At 40.8% G+C, this 19,511-nt stretch overlaps 1 protein-coding gene across 5 annotated transcripts in view; it reads left to right on the forward strand.

The window, feature by feature from the left end:
* Window positions 1-19,511, forward strand: part of DOCK4 (dedicator of cytokinesis 4) — a 429,626-nt gene that overhangs the window by 259,646 nt on the left and 150,469 nt on the right. For all 5 annotated transcript variants that reach the window (XM_027075294.2, XM_027075298.2, XM_027075297.2 and 2 more), the window contains 3 exons: window positions 8,244-8,368; window positions 9,190-9,352; window positions 14,888-14,994. In XM_027075294.2, coding sequence (XP_026931095.1) covers window positions 8,244-8,368; window positions 9,190-9,352; window positions 14,888-14,994 — 395 coding nt within the window. The remainder of the gene's footprint in view (window positions 1-8,243; window positions 8,369-9,189; window positions 9,353-14,887; window positions 14,995-19,511) is intronic.

Below are 19,511 nucleotides of genomic sequence, written 5' to 3' on the forward strand. Positions count from 1 at the left end.
TTTGTCTGGCTTTAATGATGGAAATGAACTTTCTCTGGAATAAGGCTCGCTCCTGTCCCTTTGCTGTACTACATTATAGCGGCATTGGTCCCCCTGCCCAGGGGATCAGTCCTCTTGGACACAAGTCCGCATGCCAGCGATGCCAAGAGATGATTTTTAAAGCACCTGCTTCTTTTTCTTTTCTCCTTTTTCTTGGGTGGCTGCTTAATCTTCCAAATTCGATGAAGAAGGGAGAGGTGTGTATATTTACACAAACAGCTGAAAGCAGCTTTAAAACTGAGTGGAATTTTTTTTTTTACATTGCCAAACATGTGTTCATTGTTTTGTTTCCCTTTGTTATTTTCAGAATGTTGACTTGTCAGTTAATTCTCACTGGTGGCTCTAATGAAAACTTGAGCTGAATTCTTCAATGAGACAATGTAGGAGAACAACATTTCTAATGTCAATGTTGCACTGACAGTCTGCTGGCATGATTTTTTTTCTTTTCATTGTCTAGACTCATCTTTCAGAATTGATTTGTGTTCTGCTAGGGGTCAGGACAGGTGAGGCCCATGCTTATCCCCACAGGACAAGGTCATGAACATAGTCGCTGCCTGTCTACAGAAGGAGTTATCTGAGGTCTTGACACTGATGGGAGCATACACAAAACTTCTGCTGAGGATCATAGGATGTAATCAGTGCCAGACTCTTTTTGGAACGGGGAAAACACAGAAGCAGAAACTCTCCCCTTGGTCTGGCTATTGTAGGGGCACGTCTCTAAGATGTCACCTAGTGTGAAGAGGTGATCTGGCCATGTGCTTTCAAGCTGCATGACCCTTCCCTGTTGTTAAGCGTTGGCCATCCAGCACTTTGTTTCTTATGGTGTCCAGTTTTCAAAGAATATAAGTCACTTTCTTTGAAGCTCCATCACTGCTACGTACAAACCAAATAATTCTGCAGAAAGTTCCATGGTCTGGTCTCTGGGCCCATGATGGGGACAGCAGCAAAAATATTTCAATCAGTGCTCTCCAGTAGAAATGTAATTAGAGAGCCATAAATGCAATTTTAACTTTTCTAGTAGCCACTTTCAAAAGAGTTGAAATTAATTTTAATAATATGTTTTATTTAACCCACCACATCCAAAATATTATCATTTCAATAGGTAATGCATATAAAAAATTTTTAATGAGTTATTTCACACTTTCTTTTTTACCCTCCATCCCTGAAGGCTGGTGAATATTGTACATTTATAGCACGTTTATTTCCAGCCAAGTCACATTTCAAGTACTCAGCTGCCACATGTGGCAGTGGTTACAGTATTGGACAGCCTGCCTCTAAATGTCTTAACAGACTGTGCAGAGTAGGACCTGGGCCACTGCTGAATATCGGGAAGGACTAAGTTTCCATCCACCAGACATTTTGGAGCAAAGCTAGCTGATGTGTCAGGAATGTCATGGAAGGTCAAGCTGTGCCTCCCCCAGCCTGAAGGCCCATTCTGACTGAGTTTATGGTTCTTTTAGGCAACATGATCATTGCTTTCATCATTGCCTCGTGACTTTGTCTTCCCCATTTGTGCATTGTTCCCTTGGAAACTTGTTCTCATGTATCAACTGATTAAGCTGTCATTGTTTGTTAGGGTAAATTCAGTCTTCATAGGAGATCTTTGAAGCTCCTAACCCTGAAAGGAATTGGGTAAAAGTTGTGGAGTGATGGGAAAGGGAGGGGTTGAAATTTGGAAGGTAGAGGCTCACTTTGAAAACAATTAGCAGAACCCAGGTTTCAAATGGCTGCCAGTGGTAGTAGCTTTGATCTTCATCTCAAGATTTATTTATTTTTCAAGTGTCATTCAGAGTAAGCCTCCTTTTTCTTTGGGTGTTAGGTGATAGATCACATAAGTCAAATTTCTATTTGGTCAAAGCTGACTAGATAATGATTTGCACACTGGGGTAAGAGGAATGTTGTGCATATGTTTGCCTCGTGTTTAAGGGGATATGAAGTTCTGTTCTTTCAAGTATAAATGTTATTCTTTATCACTTACTGACAGAGACATATCAGTAGATGGGACCGCCTGAGATAAGCCTTCTTTTGGCAAAAGCAGGTGGGAACCAGTGTGATATAATTTGAACTTCCTTAAAAATACATCCTAAATCTAACCAAAGCTCACCACCCCTCACTCCAAGTCACTGGACCTCCACGCATGTAACCACTTGCCTGAGACCTGAACCCCATGATCATGCTAGAGGAGGGGGTTGTGGACTTTCAACCAATGAATTCCACGGCGATGCAAGAGGTGGAGGTTAAGGATCATCCGGGTTATACTGAGGTGGGATTCCAGCCCCAAATCAGAATGGTGGAGGAGCTGGCACCTCCAAAAGTTTGAGGCTTACAGGCCCCATTACACAAGGGTGTAGGACTTTCCCCAGCTGGCCCTACCAGATACCCTTGTCCTAGAATATCGTGGGCATCAGGGAACCATAGCCCATCTCTACTCCTGTCTTTATGCAACACTGTTCTGGCAAGACTATCATGGATGCTATTATAGCATTTGCCATTATTTTCTTAGTAGTCAGCAAAAATTGAAAAGCTACCCCCCAAAAAAGTTCAATACCTCATAATACTCTCCTAAAATAAGGCAAAACAAAAATGAGAATGACACAAAAAGGAGAAAAAAAACATTGATAGGTTTCACCAAAGATGCACCATATGTGAGAAATCCAAAGTTCAGTTTTCAGCCCATCCATAAATTTTCCCTTTCTGTTGTCTGCTTTGATTTCCAGCTATCTGGGTTCCTGTCCTGTCCTTGCCCTCACCCATGAAGATATCATTAAGTGATAGAATCTTGGGTATAGTTGGCATACATAATACATGGTAATACATAATACAATATGTATGAGTTTTATATAGCTGCTCTTACAAATCACCACAAGAGGGGTGGCTTAAAACACCACAAAAATCTTATCTTGCAGTTATGGAGATCAGAAGTACGCACAGGTCTGGCTGGGCTAGAATCCAGGTCTTTCGGCAGGGCCGCATTTCTTCTGATGGCTGTAAGGGAGAATTCATTTGCTTGCCTTCTCCAGCTTCCAGAGATTGCCTGCACTCCTTGCCTCATGGCCCCCACATCATTCCTATGTCTGCTTCCCTCATCATACCGCCTTCTCTGTCTCTGGCCCTCCTGCCTCCATTTCCCTCTTTTACGTTTTTTTTTTTTTTTTTTTAATGTTTTTAGTTTTGAGAGAGAGAGTGCCAGTGAGAGAGGGGCAGAGAGAGAGACACACACACATACAGAATCCGAAGCAGGCTCCAGGCTCTGAGCTGTCAGCACTGAGCCTGACGCGGGGCTCAAACTTGGGAACCGCAAGTCATGAACCTGAGCCAAAGTCGGTCACTTAACTGACTGAGCCTCCCAGGTGCCCCTCCCTCTTTCTCTTGTAAGGACCCTTATAATTCTTTTGAGCCTACCCTGATAATCCAAGAAGGTCTCCCATCTCAAGATCCTTGACTTAATTAATAATCACCGCAAAGTCCCTTTTCGCTGTGTAAGGTAACATATTCACAGGTTCCCAGATTAGAACCTGGACGTCTCTTTGGGGTACAGGAGGTGTCCTTATTCTGCCTGCCACACGCCTGAAGGGCCATGCAGCCCAGCCATATATCCAGTGCATGGATTCTCCCTCAGGTTCCTAGTGATGGTTTTCTGGCACATAACTTGAATATTGATAATGACCCGAGAACACAGATCTCAAAATGACCTCTTGGTGTTGGACTAGTTTCTATCTATTGGGTTGAGTTTTTCTGCTTGAAACCTCAACATCTTTAAATTCACTTAATTCTCTTGTCACCCTCATCCCTCCGCTGATGGGCTCTGAGTCCTTTCTCTGTATTGTTTATGGTCCAGATGATACCGTCTGTGTCTGTCCCTGTCCTGTAAAGATGGTGTCTCGAACTGAAATCAGTGCCTCAAGTCTGATCTGACCAACACAGAGCAGAGTAGGACTGATACCTTCCTTTCTTAAGGCACTGATCTTCTGGCGAAGAAAGCTGAGTTACACTAGGTTATTTGATGGCCATTGTCACCTGTTAAATTACATTTTTTCATGCTGAAAATACTTGATTTTAATGTAAACTTAGAATATGTTGGACATTTCTTAATATTTATACACCTATTTGGGGCGCCTGGGTGGCGCAGTCGGTTAAGCGTCCGACTTCAGCCAGGTCACGATCTCGCGGTCCGTGAGTTCGAGCCCCACGTCAGGCTCTGGGCTGATGGCTCAGAGCCTGGAGCCTGTTTCCGATTCTGTGTCTCCCTCTCTCTCTGCCCCTTCCCCGTTCATGCTCTGTCTCTCTCTGTCCCAAAAATAAATAAACATTGAAAAAAAAAATATTTATACACCTATTTTCTTATCTGTAAGGTGGGAAAATAGGGCCTTCTTTTAACCTTGATGTGAGAATTTAATGAGCTGTTCTCTGTATAGCACTTGGCGAAGGATGGAACTACCATCTATCTACTACCACCACCGTCATCATCATTGTCATAATCTCAGTCCATGAAATACCCCTCGTCTCAGACACTTGTCGATTTGTTTTTAACGGAAGGGCAGGAACTTTTCCAGTTCCATAAATATTAACAAGTATCCAGCCCAGCTAAGGCACTTGGCTAGCCTGTGGCTGAGTGCAGTAGTTTACTTGATGTGGCGAGCTTGGGCTTTATCCATGGCATTCCCAGCATAGAATCAAAGATCAGGGTTTCAGCTAATAATGGAAACCTCTTGGCTGTTGAGGTCAAGCCATAAATCGATCCCGTTTGACTGTAATCACTGAACTCTTTTGAATTTGTTCCCATTGTTGTGGCCTTATATTTATCTGTCTACAGTGATATTTTGCGAAGCCTTCACATGCAAAGCCAGTGGGCCTACTAAACAGAGACAGGTGTTATGCGCATCAAATTTACAGAGTATTAAATTTGAGAGGTGCAAGGTGTTAATAAACATTGTCAGGAAAATAGCTTTTCACACTAGTGCTATGACTCCATTTCATACTCACTTTATGGTTTCTCTCTTAATTACCCAGGATGCTTTCTTAACAGCATTTGGGCTTATTAGTTTTCTCCAGAGCTGACCTCAGGTGTATTGATTTTAATTAGCACGTTTCAGCTTTATCCTTCTGCACGTTTTGGCAAGATACGGTACGTTGCAGTACTGGAACATAGCAAGCTGCAGAATTCCTGGGGAGACCTATGTAGAATGTCATCCAGGAGAAATGTTCTCCTTGTTGTGTATTCCCTTTTCAGAGAAATCTTATTTGAGGCTAAAAGGTTTGCAAAAGAGGAAAAGGTTGCAGGGATAATGACCATTAAAGACCAGAAAAGTAAAGCATGTGCCTAAAGTGTTTGAATTTATGAATGTTGTATTTCAGAAGTTCTTCCGTAAGTCACAGAAACAGTGTAACGTAACAAAGTAGTCTTGTCCCTCCTACCACCTCTTTTACCCCGCCCCTGTCTTTACCCCACCCCCATTTTAATAACTCAAAAACTTGAGGCCTGGAGGTTTATATTACCCCATCTAGATGGATACCACACAGAGCAAACAGTAGAGAGAAAGAGACTTGAGTCCAGATCTTTTATTCTAATCTTCCTGTTTACCCTACATCCTTTCGGCTTATCTGAACTCACAATCGCTTCTGAATTCAGAAGAAATAGAAGAATCCAGCTATGGTGTAAGCTAAACAGGCTTTATGGATTGGTTTGGGAAGCTCATGCCATTTTCAACTTTTCTTCTTTGCCAAAATATACCATAGCTTACTCACATCTCTCATCTTCTCAGTGACGTCTTTTGTCATGAAACACCCGCTTTCCCTGTGCCCCTTCTTAGTCTTATTATCCGCAGAACTTCCTGTTATTATGCAACATACTATATATTTGGCTTCTGTATTAAAGACCTCCCTATTACTGGAATCTAAACTCTGTGGGAAAAGGATTTTTGCTTTGTTCACTGCTGGGTCTCGTAGGCCTAGAATAATATCTGGCATATAGTGGGTACATGGATAAAGAATTTCATAGCTCTGGAAACACATTAATCTCTCCACCACCCCTATTCATCCTTTAGGCCTAGCCTACAGACTGGGGAAAACAGGTCACCTTACAAACCTCCCTCATCCCTTCTTGCTTTTGATAAAGTCAGAGTTGCCCTTCCTCCCAAGAGATGAGAGTGGAAGTCTCCTTCGCAGGAAACACTTCTTCTTGGTTTTGCAGGACAGCTAAGCCCCGTGTGGTTTGGACTAGCTAATTACTCATTATGAGAAATTCCTAAAGTAGAAACCCCTGTAGCCATACTTCCCATCAACCACTGTATGTTTTAGTCTGTCTGTAAGCAGAGCTACTCATTATGTGTCACCTACTCCAAGAAGCAAAGGAATTTTGCTATTGTTAACAGACATATTTTGCTCTAATCTGCCTCGATTTGAGTGTTGCTTTTTTATCTGCCGAATCTGTTAGTGGGGGAACTATCGTCAAGAATTTTTTCCCAAACATAGTGTTGAAATAGCACGTGTGCAGACCAGTAGCATATCAGGCCTATTTTGATTTTGTTCAAATTGGTTGATTTAGAGGCTGGAGTTTGTGAATGCACTATTCATTTTGTAATGGTATTGTTAAATCATTAAAATGCACTTTTATTAAGGGTGTGTGTGTGTGTGTGTATGTAGTAGTAGTCTTTTAAGTAGCAAACTTAAAATATTTACTCGGCCACTTTGTAAAAAATAAAAAAAAAAAAGAGAGGTGGTTCAAACAAAAACCTACAAAGCACACAGATATAATTTTAAATGTGTTGAAATATATTGGTTTTCTCCTGGGATTCCAAGTTCATTGCCTCCCCAAATTGATTTGTATGAGAGAACTAGAAATTCATAAGCCAGAGACCACTGTATCAGTTATTTCCAATGTGTTTTCTACATACTCTTTATAAAGGGTGGTTTAGATTTCATCCTTTATGGGACTTACTTATTTTCTCTATTTCATGTCCCGTCTGTTTCCTGGTCAGTCCAGGTCACTGGCAAATGATGCCATCATCAAAAGTTTGTCTTCATGGAGGAAGGTGACCAGTCACACTGGTATTCCCCCATGGATTTGAAAGTTAGGGTACTTTCTTGTACACACCGCTGTCAGGAAGTCTTAAAAATCTCCCAATTTTGTGAGCTTACTTGTGTGGTGATGTTTCTTCTAGTGATCTGCTTTTTTTTGTGGAAAGGTTTTTTTACTAGGAAAAAATATATATGTTGCTTTTGATTCTTCTAATGTTTGAAAGCTATATTAAGTAAAAGTGAATTCAGCGTTGCCAAACTTACCAGTATTTATCTTCAAAAACTTTCTGGTAACATTGTGTTTACTTCTTTCTCACTCGCTGTTTACCCGTAATCTAATTCTCATAGGAAAGGTAAAAGCATGCTGTCAGTGTGTTTGCCTAAGTTTGGTCATTGGCATCAAATTTCTTTTTTCTTGTGGCAGTAAGTTTTATAAATAACCAATTGAGAAAAAAAAATTGGTGTATGTGTTCATAGAATATGGCAGTTTGGATCTTATTTGTTTTATAGCTTGATGGTAAGGAACAGTAAGCCAACTTTGTCTTGCATAACTGAATTATTCTACATCTGTGTTCATAAAGCCTAACCTGGATTCTTCCAGCAGTGAGATCATTTTGTCTGTGAATTTAGAAAAAGATTTAAATTGTAACTCTACCCTTTGCAGTCCTGTCATTTTATTCCATGTGGGTATTTCTTCTACTCTAAGTGTTGTGTCTATAAAGTATTGAGACTGGCTTCTTTGAGCCACCCTGCTAGGCTGTCATTTTGTAATCACACCTCATAAATGAAATGAGGGAAATATTGAAAAATGGTGAGGCTTGACAACACCTTCATTCTTCGTCCCTGTATTCATCTCCTAAATGTACATTTTCAGTGTCGCAACTTCAGACCGGCAGAGGCTGGCCTTTACTTTTCTTGGGTATTAGCAATGAGGGTGGGGGCCCTTTTATAAAAGTGTAAATATAATATATTTTACTTTATATGTATGCTATAGCAGTTCATTTTATGAACTAAAGTTTTTATTGATAGAGTACTTTATTATACTTACAAGATATATATATATATTATATATGTATAAAATATATATTTATGTGTATGTATAAATATATATGTATATATTTATACATACACATGTACAGTCACAGAAACATTTATCTCTAAAAACATGGTTTTAATTTTCCTACTAGGTGAAATGAGGAATGATTTGTACATCACTATAGAAAGGGGTGAATTTGAAAAAGGAGGGAAGAGCGTGGCCAGAAATGTGGAAGTCACTATGTTCATTGTGGAGAGTAGTGGCCAGATCTTAAAGGTACGTGGATAGTGGGTACTTTCTGGTAAAACAATTCCACATCAGTGTTCGGGGTTCATCTTTAATGTGATTGGTTAACTTCTGATTTACAGTCTTTTCCACCTGATGTTTCTTCTCCACCCCAGGGTAGTTTTCTTTCCTTTTTTATTAAATCACTGAAATACCTTCCAGAAGAGACAGTAGAAGAACAGAAAGGCTTTTACAGTTTGATTGTTTAAGGAATCATGGCAGTAATTTCCTCGGAGCAGCTATTCCTTAAATGTTGCATTTTTAGTATCACCCCACTCTTCCCCTTTCATCTGTCATACTTTTGGAGATGAACACTTTGTCTTGGGCGACTGGTTAAAAAAAATAAAAACTACTACATTGAATCCTGTCTGTTTTCATTTTGGTCAAGACAGGGCTTGAGGAATGGGGTGCTGTTGATGATTGGGGTGATAGAAGCAGGTCCTTAATGGAAGGAGTGTTTCACGTGAGCCTCAGGGAGGCCGTGTGCATTTCTCAGGGAGGCACCGAACAGGCTTGTGACTGCAGCAGGCTGAGGACTTTGCCGCATAGTTGAACTCCAAATTGGGCGTGCAATTGCCCATCTTGCACTTGTCACAGAGGTCCACCCCTGCTCCGGAGGCCCTGGGAGATGTGCATGGGGATTAAGTGGACACACCTGCTAACAGATGCAAGTGTAGAACAGAGAGGGCCCAGGGAGGCCCCACATGAAGTGCTGTTTGGGGAGCAGGCAGATAGAGCAAAGCAGTTGCTCTGCTGTTTTTCAAATAATCTTTCATTGAAGCTGTCTTTAACCTGCATGTTTCCTTTGTTAGGATTTTATCTCCTTCGGCTCTGGAGAGCCGCCAGCTAGTGAGTACCACTCCTTTGTGCTTTATCATAACAACAGTCCCAGGTGGTCTGAACTGCTGAAACTTCCTATTCCTGTGGATAAATTCAGGGGCGCACACATCCGCTTTGAATTTCGGCATTGTTCCAGTAAGTGTTTTCTTGGGGCTGGCTCTCTTGTGTGGGGGTAGTGTCCTTACTGAGCTATAGTGACCACGTGGGCTACTCTGCAGAAAGTATGACAAACCAGAGACCCTGGAGAGGGAGAAATGAAGGGGAGTGGAGTCCTGAAAGGTGAGTGGGCTCACTTCTTCTCAAAGAACCTGTAACGTCTGTGGAAACACACAGGAAGGACAAGGAAGGAAAAAATACCTGTGGAAGTCTACAGGGTTCTTCTTAAGGTGTTCATTTTCATAGAAATGAGTTGATCACTTTCATAGTCTAGAAAGATTAGAAAGGGGAGACACGGCATTAAAAACGTGTCTGGCTTATGGTGTTTGGGGCAGTCCTGACCCACCTGCTGCTTCTCCAGCAGAGAGCTCATCCAGCTCTCAGACACCTCCCGGGAACCCAGGAGGAGTTTTCTAGGCCTGTAAAGTGCCTAGGAAAGCCTCTGATTGGCTCAGATATATATCTGATTTGCATATACCTGCATCACAGTGCAGTCTCAGACAGTATTCTAATGACAGGCTAGTAATGTCAGTCCGAATAGGCCTTAGAGATGACATGAAGTAATCGCTTCATTTTACAGATTTAAAAAACCCAAGATGTAGAGATGTTATAGGTTTTGCCCATGTGAACATTGCTATCCCTAAAATTGTCATTTCTTGACATCTCTATTTTAATTCTCCTCTCAAGCCCCTACTCCTGGCCCGCTCCAGTCCCCAGTCCAGGGATCTTCTGGTATCCCTGTGTCCCTGAAATGTGTCTTAGACACTACCAGAAGTGTACATTGTGACTGGAGAAGGTTCTGGTGAATCTTGCTTCAGGAACAGTGTAACACATGGTAGGTACAAAAGAGTCACATTATTGGAGAAGCAGCAGACTCCTCTTTAGTCTGGAATGAATGGGGGCATTGCCGATAGATGAGCGGTGACTTCACCTGAGCGCTGTGTAGTACACCAGGATTCAGAGAGAAGAGAAGGACTGTCCACTGCAGGGATGATGGCATGTTTTTGGAATTGGCTCAGGAAGCTCCAGTAATTTTGCTTTTGTGGACGTTTTAGAATGTAGGGAGTTGACTAGCAAGGTCTTAACATTCTTCTAAATTCCCAGAGGAGTGTCATGGAAAGGACTTGGAGGGGGAAAGCATAAAGCACTTGGAATGGTGCCATAGCATTCCTTCCCCAATCCCTGTTACCAGTTCTCAGTTGAGCCTCATAGGAGCTTTGAACTTTAAGGTAAGAAAACGATAGAGGAAAGTAAAGATGAACTGAGAAAAAAGGGAGAAAGCATTTGGAGAAATTTAGACAGAGAACTTGGAAAATGAAATAAAGGCTACTTTCAGTAAAACGTATTACATCTGTCCTCTTGTCCTTGTACTTCAAACATTGTTCAGTGTTGTTTTTTTTAAATATTGATTGTTAAAATTCAGAAGAAATGGCACAAGCATGAAGAAGAAAAATCCCCATAATCCCATCAACTATGAATAATCAGGCAATCATTTTATCACATGAGCTTCCAGATATTTCTCTGTATACATATATTTATTTAAAAAGTATTTTTTATTCATGACACACATGTTTACTGAACACCTACTATGTGTCAAGCACGTTACTGGGCATTGGAGATACATGAGTGAACATAGCAGAATACCTCCTCTCATAGAGCTTTTGTGCTAAAAAGGGGAGACAGACAATATCTGAGCAAATAAATACATACTATACCAGGTAGTGATAAGTGCAGCAAAGAAGATTATATTGGATTTAGGTGCTGGAAAGTGATGATGCTGTATTGTTATTTTACAAAGGCTGATCAGAAAGGAGCTCTCTAATAAGGAGATGTATCAGCAGCAACCTAAAAGAAATAAAGGCATGAGCCCTTGGGTATCTGGGGAAAGAATATTACAGGCAGAGAGAACAGTGAATACAAAACGCTTAAGGTTGAAACCTGCTTGGCATTTTCAAGGAATAGCAAGGAGGCCAGAATGAGCAGCTGGGAGAGTTTGGAGATGAGGCCAGAGACCGAGCAGGGGAGCCAGATCCCATATTGTCTTCTAAGTCATGGGGAAGACTTGGGACTTTGTTTGCAGGGAGGAGAGCCATTAGAGGATTTAGATTAAGGATAAGCCTGGCTGCTTTGAGATGAGAGGTTGTAGGTGGGAATAGAAAACCATGTAGGAGGCTTTTGCAGTCCCCCAAGTAAGAGGTTAAAGTGGTTTGCATTAGGACGGTAGTAGGCCAGTTCTTTTTTGCAGATTTATTGATAGACTAGATGTGAAGGAAGGGGAAAAGTCAAGGATGACCCTGAAGATTTTGGCCTAAGAATGAAGTGATCATTTAATGAAGTGGGGGAAGGCAACAGGAAGAATCTTTTTGGAGAGCAAAACCCAAATATTACATATTAAATCTGAGAAGTCTTTTAGACATTAAAGATGTCAGATAGACAGTTGAATGAGGTCCAAGCTGGAGACAAACTTGAGGACAACACAGGGCCCATTGTTGTGCTGTAAATACTTAATAACCAGCACTTGGCCTGGGGGAGAGGAGAGCCCTGAATTATAGTATTTGCTGATTTCCATCAAGTAAATGCTCCCACCATGGCTAAATTCAAGCTACCAACATGACCATCACTGAACTTGGAGTTGAGGATAGATGCACACTGTCATCTCCTGTGAGCCAGTACAGGCCAGCTCCAGCGTATCACCAATGCCCATGATTTTCAGAGCCATGAGACTGGATGCAATTGGATTCCTAAAGAGTAAATTTAGATAGCAGAGGCAAGTTCAAGGGTGGATTTCTGGGGTACTTTCACATTTAGATCTTGAGAGAATGAGAAGAAGCCATTAAGGAAATTAAGAGGGAGTAGCCAGTGAGGTAGAAGGAGAATCCAGAAATAGAATCCAGGAAGTTAATTGAAAAAAGATTTTCAAGAGGGGAATTGATCTGATACGTCAGGTGCCAATGATAATTAAGTTGAGGACAGAGGAATTACCACCCTGTTTGGCATCATGGAAGTCATTGAATCTGACAAGTGGTTTTAGTGGATTTGTGGTGATGAAAGTCTGGCAGGAGTGAGTCCAAGATTGAGATAGAGGAAAGGAAGGGCAGGCAGTAAGTACAGACAAATCTTTTCAGAAGCTTTGCTAGAAAGAATTCAAGAGAGCAGAGATATGAGATAGTAACATAGTAACTATAATGCAACTGGGGTCACAGGAGGGTTGTTGTTGTTGTCGTTTTCTTTTTAACATAGAGTTCTAAAGCATATTTGGTGGAAATGATCTGGTAGAGATGGAAAACTGATGATGTAGAAGAGAGGTGGGACAAGTGTAGGAGGAGTTCCCTTGCATTAAGGGAGCATGGGGTCCAGCGCTCTGGGTTGAGTGGACGATGGAGGCATGGTGCCGGAGAGCCGAAGCAGGTGCATTCCTCGGTGGAACATGTGGGAGTCCTCTCTGCATCCACTCAGAGTGAGGGAAGGGGTGAGGTATGGGAGGCTTGTGAAGGGAAGAGGATGGATGAAATCACCATCTAGAAAAGTGAAAAAGTGAGTTGGGTAGAAATATGTGGAAGGTTTTCCCAGCTAAGTGTCCATCTGTGGTTAATGTGCATTAATTTAAGTGAGATCGGTCTGGCATAGGTGTAAGTGCAAGTTGGGTTTTGACCCACAATATTATAATGGGAAGTGTGGAGGAGTAGCTGGTTGAGGAGATCCTAAGTGATTAGAAGGGTGGGGTGTAGAAATGGGAATTGAGAGCTGATGGGCACGGAGAGAGGGTCAGTAAATCCGAGGTCCCTGGGCACAATTGTTGGAGCTGGGGTATTAGAAAAAATGAATTGGCAAAATTAGGAGGTAGAATCGATGAACTTAGGGTCCTCATTAGTGAAAGGGGATCATATTGTGCCTAATAATCCATTCAATTTATTAATGCTGATCTAGTAACTTGGGACAGAAGACCATGTACTTTAAACTTTGCTATTTAGGTTTTTTTTTTTTTTTTTATAACAAGGCATATTTGGGGAAACTATTGCTGTGTTTCTTAACCTTTGCTAATTTTACTCATTCACAGAATCTTTTTAGCCTTCCAAATTGAATACCAAAAACCACACCAAAAAGATAGTGACATAAACTTAGGAAATTACTTAACAGTATGTGTTCTCCCCTAAATCATGAGTTACGTAGCCAGCTTTCTCATTGATGTAGAAATCTCATCCTAGAGATCTTCACTGTGCTTTTCATTTCACTTTTAAAAACATTGATATTTTCCCAGTTTCTTTATAGGGTTGAAATTAATAACTTTAAAAGAAAATCCTTTGCTATAATCACATTTTCAGGGGGGCCCCCATGCTAGAGGCCAAAACTGAAGAGGCAAAATTACTATTCTCTGTGTGGTGCCCCACTCCCCTGTGGCTGAATGCCAGAAGCAATCATGAGGAAATGATGTATTACTAAAGCCTCTTGTCTGAACTTCAGGGTCACCATATCTCACTCCTCTAGCTCTAATCCTCATTCCAAAGCTGGATTCTTCCATCAAGTATAACTTTCCACTTGCACACATGAGTGGGAAAGAATAACCATCCAGCCCCCGATAGGCTGCAAGGCCCTGGAACTCCTCCCTACACATCCAAATACAAGGAGACAGTCCAGTTGAACCAACCAGTTTCTTTGAATGTTTTATCCATTTTTGGAGAAATGGAAGTTTGTTGGAAAAAATTGGAATGGTACTCAAGATGTAGAGCAGGTTACCCAACATCATGTGATCTCATTTTCCCTCAGTTTCCTTCTCTACAAATAATTGCCAATGATACTTGACCTTTCCAGCCATTGTAATTCTTCATTGGGCATCTGAAAACCTCATTGCCTCATTTCCATCTTCCAGAATACTCCTGCAATAAGCTCTTCTTAAACTATAGATTGCAATTCATTTTGTTTTCCAGCACGTCCAAGATCCCAAGGAGGTAGCTTCCATAGGGCTGTCTTCACACAGGTGGACATAGGGAAGGTTCTTTTATAGACCAAGGCAGAGCTTAGAAACTACCTTTGCCCAAGTAGTAAGCAAAACATTGAACTTCACATTCATTCACTCACTTCTTCATTTATTTAACATATACGTACTGAGAATCTACTATGTTCTTGGTACTTGTTGAGATACCAAGCTCAGAATAAAATAAAATAGAAGGTTCCTGCCCTCGGTGCTGCTTACACCTGGGGATAGAGGGGAGGATGTGATGAGAAAAAATAGGCAATCCAGAAATTTTTTTAAAACATGATTTCAGAGAGTCCCATGAAGAAAATTAGTCAAGCAGCATAGTTTGGAGATATGGGGCAGGAATATGGGTTGCAAGGTGGCTGCTGTAGATAGAGGTCTCCTAAGAAAAGCTGTTTACTGTTGTGTATAGGGAGCTGCTGAATGTGGATTGTATTTCTGGATGATCACACCTGTTGGCAATCTGTGAATCCGAACACAGGTCTGTAAATAGGCGCTTAAAGAAGCAAATAATTCTTTTTTTTTTTTTTTTCTCACAGCAAAGGAGAAAGGAGAGAAGAAATTGTTTGGTTTCTCCTTCGTCCCCCTGATGCAGGAAGATGGTAGGACTCTTCCAGATGGCACTCATGAGCTCATTGTGCATAAGGTAATGTCAGTCAGATGTTGACGATGGGCCTGAATTATTAATTCATTATCTTATAAACCACTCTGGAAAAGAGAAAAAAATGACTGAAAAGAATACTCTTTTGGAAGATTGCTAGCAAGGAGCGTATCTTTTGTAAGGCATTGTCTCTGTATTCTGTGTGATCCTAAAACCTCTTTTCAAGATGATTTATATCTTTTTTAATTTAGGTGTACATATGTGGGTAAGTCTATGTGTTGACATTAAAGTCCTTTCTGTTGCCCTGAGAGGATTAAATAACCTTACAAATAAGTTTTTAAAATTTTCCGTTGCATACATGCTTTCGGATCTAGATCTATATACCCTCAGGAGTGAATTTAGCAGGGTCATCATTATGTGTTTCTTATCCTCTGCTCTCACCAAGCAAGTAGAGAATCGGCAGTTCTTTGTCATAACAACTTTAGCGGTTGTTACTTTCTATTCTGTGCGTCAAGAATTGTCATAAAAGCTTTGGGAACAAAGTATACAGCAGTAGGCAATAAAAAGAAAATTCACAAAACAAGAGCTCATTAGAAGTTATCCAAAAATACTAGTAATGAAGAAGTATAGAATAGAAATACTAGTAACTATAAAACAAAGAATTAAAAGATACAGTTTTCTCCAAAACATTTCTCCTTCGCCTTTCTCTGTCTCTGTGATCACATGACTTTCCAGACTAATCAGTTAATACCTGGGCTAACTGGTTCTGCCCACCTGCGTCTAGTCTCCAGGTTTCATCCCATCAGGGTGACCTATCTAAGGTGCACGTCTGACCAGGCCACTTCCCAATTTAACCCCCCTGAAAAACTCCTGACTTCATAGAAAATAAATCATAGGCTTCTCAGAATTGTGCAAGGCTTCCCAACCCCCTAATGCTTCACCTCTCAACATTCCTGGATTTGATGCCATGGCCACATCCAGCTCCTTCTAGTTCCTTCCCCCACTAGCTGTTGGTTCTCTCTGCTTTGCCTCTGCCAATGGCACTCCTGGAGTCTTCTCTTCCTCTCCCTCTCCCTGTGGTTAACTCCTGCTCATCCTTGGATGCTCACCTTGACCACAACCTTTATCGGAAGAATGGTCCTCACTCTCTGCCCCTACTCCCTGTGTTTCTAGCTGGTCAACTTCCCTCCTCTGAGTTCTCAGGGTTTCTGCACACATCTCTTACCATTGTACTCATAATATTGTCCCATAATTGTCTGATGCTCCCTCAGTTTACTCCAATAGATTTATGAGTCCCTCAAGAATGACAACTTGGGTCACAGGGGTTCTGGCACATGGTAGATGTGCAACAAAGATTTATTGAATGAATGAAGGAGTACAAACAAAAACTTTCTTCACGTTGGGATTATTGCTAATAAAATGAGGGATGATGCACAACAACCTGGCAGTCTCCCCTGGTATGTGCATGCATGTGTATGTGCATATTTCGTTAATCATTCATTTTCTAGTTATTTGTTCAATGAATTTACTGACCACAAACTACAAGTCAGTCGCTATTCTAGGTACTGGAAATATAGCGGCTAACAAAATAGTTTAAGTCCCTTGTGTTTCTGTCCCTTCTATTCCCTCTACTTCGAAAAGTGACTTAAAGAAGCTTACAGTGTTAAATACAAAGATGGGGCACTGGGTGGCTCAGTCGGTTAAGAGTCTGGCTCTTGATTTCAGCTCAGGTCATGATCTCAGGGTTTGTGAGTTTGAGCCCCCCTAGGTCTCCGTGCTGGCAGTGTAGGAGCCTGCTTGGGATTCTCTCTCTCTCCCTCTCTCTGTCCTTCCCCTGCTTGCTCTCTCTCTCTCTCAAAATAAATAAATAAACTTAAATATTGAAAAAGTAAAATAAAATACTGAGACAAAATATTTTAAATTTTTTTAATGTTTATTTCCTTTTGAGAGAGAGAGAGAGAGAGACAGAGACAGAGTGTGAGTGGGCAAAGGGCAGAGAGAGGGAGACACAGAATCTGCAACAGGCTCCAGGCTCTAAGCTGTCAGCACAGAGCCTGATGCAGGGCTCGACTCAGAAACGGTGAAATCCTGACCTGAGCCAAAGTCGTACACTTAACTGACTGAGCCACCCAGGTGCCCCCAAAGACAAAATATTTTATTATATTTTATTTTTTATTTTTATTTTTTTAATTGAATATCTTTTAATTTATTCTTTTAAATTTACATCCAAATTAGTATATAGTGCTACGAAGATTTCAGGAGTAGATTCCTTAGTGCCTCTGACCGATTTAGCCCATCCCCTCTCCCACAACCCCTCCAGTAACCCTCAGTTTGTTCTCCATATTTATGAGTCTCTTCTGTTTTGTCCCCCTCCCTGTTTTTATATTATTTTTATTTCCCTTCCCTTATGTTCATCTGTTTTGTCTCTTAAAGTCCTCATATGAGGGAAGTCATATGATTTTTGTCTTTCTCTAATTTCACTTAGCATAATACCCTCCAGTTCCATCCACGTAGTTGCAAATGGCAAGATTTCATTCTTTTTGATTGCCAAGTAATACTCCAGTGTGTGTGTGTGTGTGTGTGTGTGTGTGTGTGTGTGTGTGTATGTGTATGTATGTATGTATATATATATATACACACACACATGTATATATATGTGTGTGTGTATATATATATATACATATATATACATCTTCTGTATCCATTCATCCATCAATGCACATTTGGGCTCTTTCCATACTTTGGCTATTGTTGATAGTGCTGTTATAAACATTGGGGTGCATGTGTCCCTTCGAAACAGCATACCTATATCCCTTAGATAAATACCTAGTAGTGCAATTGCTGGGTCATAGGGTTGTTCTATTTTTAACTTTTTGAGGGACCTTCAGACTGTTTTCCGGAGTGGCTTCACAAGTTTGCATTCCCACCAGCAGTGCAAAAGAGATCCTCTTTCTCCGCATCCTTGCCAACATCTGTTGTTGCCTGAGTTGCTAGTGTTAGCCATTCTGACAGGTGTGAGGTGGTATCTCATTGTGGTTTTGATTTTTATTTCCCTGATGATGAGTGATGTGGAGCATTTTTTTATGTGTCAGTTGGCCATCTGGATGTCTTCTTTAGAGAAGTGTCTATTTATGTCTTTTGCCCATTTCTTCACTGGATTTTTTGTTTTTTGGGTGTTGATAGATATGAACCCTTTATCTGACGTGTTGTTTGCAAATATCTTCTCCCATTCTGTCGGTTGCCTTTTAGTTTTGCTGATTGTTTCCTTCTCTGTGCAGAAGCTTTTTATTTTGATGAGGTCCCAGTAGTTCATTTTTGCTTTTGTTTCCCTTGCCTGCAGAGATATGTTGAGTAAGAAGTTGCTGCGGCCAAGATCAAAGAGGTTTTTGCTTGCTTTCTCCTCGAGGATTTTGATGGTGTCCTGTCTTACATTTAGGTCTTTCATCCATTTTGAGTTTATTTTTGTGTATGGTGTAAGAAAGTGGTCCATGTTCATTCTTCTGTATGTCACTGTCCAGTTTTCCCAGCACCACTTGCTGAAGAGACTGTCTTTATTCCATTGGATATTTTTTCCTGCTTTGTCAAAGATGAGTTGGTCATACGTTTGTGGGACCATTTCTGGGTTCTCTATTCTGTTCCATTGATCTGAGTGTCTGTTCTTGTGCCAGTACCATGCTGTCTTGATGATTACAGCTTTGTAGTATAGCTTGAAGTCCGGGATTGTGATGGCTCCTGCTTTGGTTTTCTTTTTCAAGATTGTTTTGGCTATTTGGGGTCTTTTCTGGTTCCATACAAATTTTAGGATTATTTGTTCTAGCTCTGTGAAGAATGCTGGTGTTATTTTGATAGGGATTGCATTGAATATGTAGATTGCTTTGGGTAGTATCGACATTTTAACAATATTTCTTCTTCCTATCCAGGAGCAGGGAATATTTTTCCATTTTTTTGTGTCTTCTTCGATTTCTTTCATAAGATTTCTATAGTTTACAGTGTATAGATTTTTCACCTCTTTGGTTAGATTTCTTCCTAGGTATTTTATGTTTTTTGTGGTGCAACTGTAAATGGGATCGATTCCTTCATTTCTCTTTCTATTGTCTTCATTATTGGTGTATAGGAATGCAACTGATTTGTGTGCATTGATTTTATATCCTGCAACTTTGTTGAATTCACGGATCAGTTCTAGCAGTTTTTTGGTGGAATCTTTTGGATTTTCCATATACAGTATGATGTCACCTGTGAAGAGTGAAAGTTTGACCTCCTTCTGGCCGATTTGGATGCCTTTTATTTCTCTGTGTTTTCTGATTGCTGAGGCTAAGCCTTCCAATACTGTATTGAATAACAGTGGTGAGAGTGGACATCCCTGTCATGTTCCTGAAGCTTTCAGTTTGTCCCCATTGAGGATGATGTTAGTGTTGGGTCTTTTATATATGGCTTTTATGATCTCGAGGTACAATCCTTCTGTCCCTACTTTCTTGAGGGTTTTTATCAAGAAATGATGCTGTATTTTGTCAAATGCTTTCTCTGCATCTGTTGAGAGGATCATATGATTCTTGTCCTTTCTT

Source organism: Acinonyx jubatus, chromosome A2 (genome assembly GCF_027475565.1).
Source record: "Acinonyx jubatus isolate Ajub_Pintada_27869175 chromosome A2, VMU_Ajub_asm_v1.0, whole genome shotgun sequence".
In the NCBI taxonomy this organism is placed as follows: domain Eukaryota; kingdom Metazoa; phylum Chordata; class Mammalia; order Carnivora; family Felidae; genus Acinonyx; species Acinonyx jubatus.